Source organism: Hylobates moloch, unplaced genomic scaffold (genome assembly GCF_009828535.3).
Source record: "Hylobates moloch isolate HMO894 unplaced genomic scaffold, HMol_V3 SCAFFOLD_5, whole genome shotgun sequence".
In the NCBI taxonomy this organism is placed as follows: domain Eukaryota; kingdom Metazoa; phylum Chordata; class Mammalia; order Primates; family Hylobatidae; genus Hylobates; species Hylobates moloch.
Genome location: NW_026652280.1, coordinates 90,478,262 through 90,480,678, shown reverse-complemented (window position 1 = coordinate 90,480,678; position 2,417 = coordinate 90,478,262). Strand labels below are relative to the sequence as shown.

Here is a 2,417-nt window from a genome sequence, read left to right as displayed (position 1 = left end):
TCCAGGTCTGAGTTGCACGGCCTTGAGCAATGGGCTGATGATCACACACAGCCCCACAGCCTTCTGGAAGCCTCAGCCCCTGCTTTTCCTCACAACATCTGTGCTGGGGTTGGGGGTAGAGCTTTTGATCAATGCACACCCTTATGCTGATAGAATGAGTGGCTCTGCAGTATCACCGCATTTTCCTGCTTAAAACCCATGACAACATAACGGACCCAGGACAAAAAGGCTGCTGGCTGCTTTGGATACAGTTCGTTGGGGGAGAGGGTCAAGTTTTGGGCAGTCTTCCATTTTAGGGTCAATTTAGCTTCCACAGAGGGCACATGGCGAGCTGAGGGGATGGCTGTGTTCTCTGTGGGTGCACCTGCAGCATTGAGGAAGCTAGAGTGGGAGGGTGGGCTGCGGGAGGGCCTGGACCTGCCCCTCACCTGGCGTCTGGCCTTGCTTCCTTCGTTTCCGAGGTCCCCTCACTGCAGCTGAGCAGGGAATGGGTAGCACCAGCAGCTCTCGAGTGCCAGTGCATGAACCGTTGGGGAGGTTTCCCAAAAATGCACATTCCTCGGCCTTCTCCCCAGAGACCCGGCCCGCCTGCCTGGGCATGTAGAGACCTTGCCTTTCCAGCTGCCTCCCAGGGGAGCCTCATGCTCCGGACCGAGGGTCACAGCTTTGGCAGCACATGACCGGGTCACCCACCAAAGCCTCCTCCAGGTCCGACTGGCCCCAGCCTCTGACCCCACCACCTTCCCCAAGTCACCCTCTTGCCTCACGGGGGCTGCAGCTGGGGTCAGGGCCCCCAGGGCTCAGGCTGCTACGTCCACCAGGCCCCGGCGGGAGGTCTCCCTGACGGCCCCCAGCTCAGTCTCGTCTCCCAGCGCTCGATGGAGGACCAGCCGGAGGGGCAGCCTGTGGCCCTGGGCACTGCCCAGGCAGAAATAGACAACGGGCTTGGCCGCACAGTGCACGGCGGCCATGAGGAAGCTGAAGTGGTAGAAGTAGTGGGGGATGTGCCAGAGCAGGTTCCGGGACAGCCAGTAGATCCCGAAGGGCAGGCCGCAGAAAAGGAAGAGGAGGACGGCGAGGAGGATGAGCCCGGGGAAGCCCCGGGGCGGGGGCCGCTGGGGGCCTCGCTCCACCCGCAGCAGCAGCATAAGGCTGGCTCCACACATGGTGCAACACAGCACAGCCAGCAGCACCGCTGCCACCAGCCACAGCGTCCGGCACAAGTGGCGGCTGGGCTCCCCGAAGAACTGGGTGCAGGCGCCACTGAGCAGCAGGTGCAGCAGCAGGCAGAGGGCCCAGGTGAGGGCACACACGCAGGTGGTCAGGTGGCGTGGACGGCGGCACGAGTACCAGGCCGGGAAGAGGGCGGCCAGGCACTGCTCCACGCTGACGGCCACCAGGAGACTCAGGCCCACGATGTAGCAGAAGAAGCGCAGCGTTGCCAGGCTGGTCTGCACGAAGCCCGGGAAGTCCAGCCGGCCTTGCAGCAAGTCGGGGACGATGGCCACCATGTGGCAGCCAAGGAAGATGAGGTCCGCGCAGGCCACGTCCAGGAGGTAGATGGCGAAGGGGTTTCTGTAGACGTTGGAGCTGAGCAGCCAGAGGACCGCCCCGTTCCCCAGCAGCCCACCGAGGCCGAGCCCCTCAGTGAGGGACAGGATGATGAGGTTGAAGGCCACATCCTCCTGGGCGCCGTCGGCGGCCCCCGCATGCTGTCCAGCTTCTCTGGGCTCCATCGTGGGGCGGGGGGCCAGGGGGTGCTGTGGGAGTGTGTTCTGCTCGCTCTCTCTCCTGATGCCCCTGCAACCACAACAGTTGAGTCTGGGGCTCAGGAATCCATGCCCCCTGCTCTTCCCCACATCAGGGGAGATGAGATAGCTAAGGGTTATGTGGGTGACCAAGGGAATGGTGAGACCCTCCAGGAGGAGACCCCTCTCCCATTTCCACCCTCAGCCACGTGACCTAAGCTTCTCTTCCCTAAGACACTCAGGAGGAAGGCCTCGCCGTTCCTCCCCCCCCATGGTTACCTGGCCTCAAGGGCCTTCCGTGGGGCTGGTCCCTGCAGGCCAGGTGGGGGCAGGGACCAGGAGATGTGGGAAGAGGGTCTGAGACCCATGGGGCTCCCTGTTGCTAGTGGTGCCTTGATCCTCAGAATGACCTTTTTTTTTTTTTTCTTGAGATGGAGTCTGGCTCTGTTGCCCAGGCTAGAGTGCAATGGCACCATCTCGGCTCACTGCAACCTCTGCCTCCCAGGTTCAAGTGATTCTCCTGTCTCAGCCTCCTGAAGAGCTGGGATTACAGGCACCCGCCACCATGCCCAGCTAATTTATTGCATTTTTAGTAAAGACAGGGTTTCACCATATTGGCCAGGCTGGTCTCGAACTCCTGACCTCGTGATCCACCTGCCTTGGCCTCCC

The 2,417-nt window shown here is 62.0% G+C and overlaps 1 protein-coding gene across 1 annotated transcript; it reads right to left on the bottom strand.

The window, feature by feature from the left end:
- Positions 1 to 800: 800 nt before the first annotated feature.
- On the bottom strand, positions 801 to 1,736 carry MRGPRE (MAS related GPR family member E). Its single transcript, XM_058438284.1, has one exon. It carries the CDS (start codon positions 1,734 to 1,736, stop codon positions 801 to 803), a length of 936 nt encoding a protein of 311 aa, XP_058294267.1.
- Positions 1,737 to 2,417: the final 681 nt, after the last annotated feature.

Bases quoted from the DNA above. Each gene is read 5' to 3' on its own strand.
- MRGPRE (XM_058438284.1), bottom strand. From the start codon at position 1,736: ATGGAGCCCAGAGAAGCTGGACAGCATGCGGGGGCCGCCGACGGCGCC.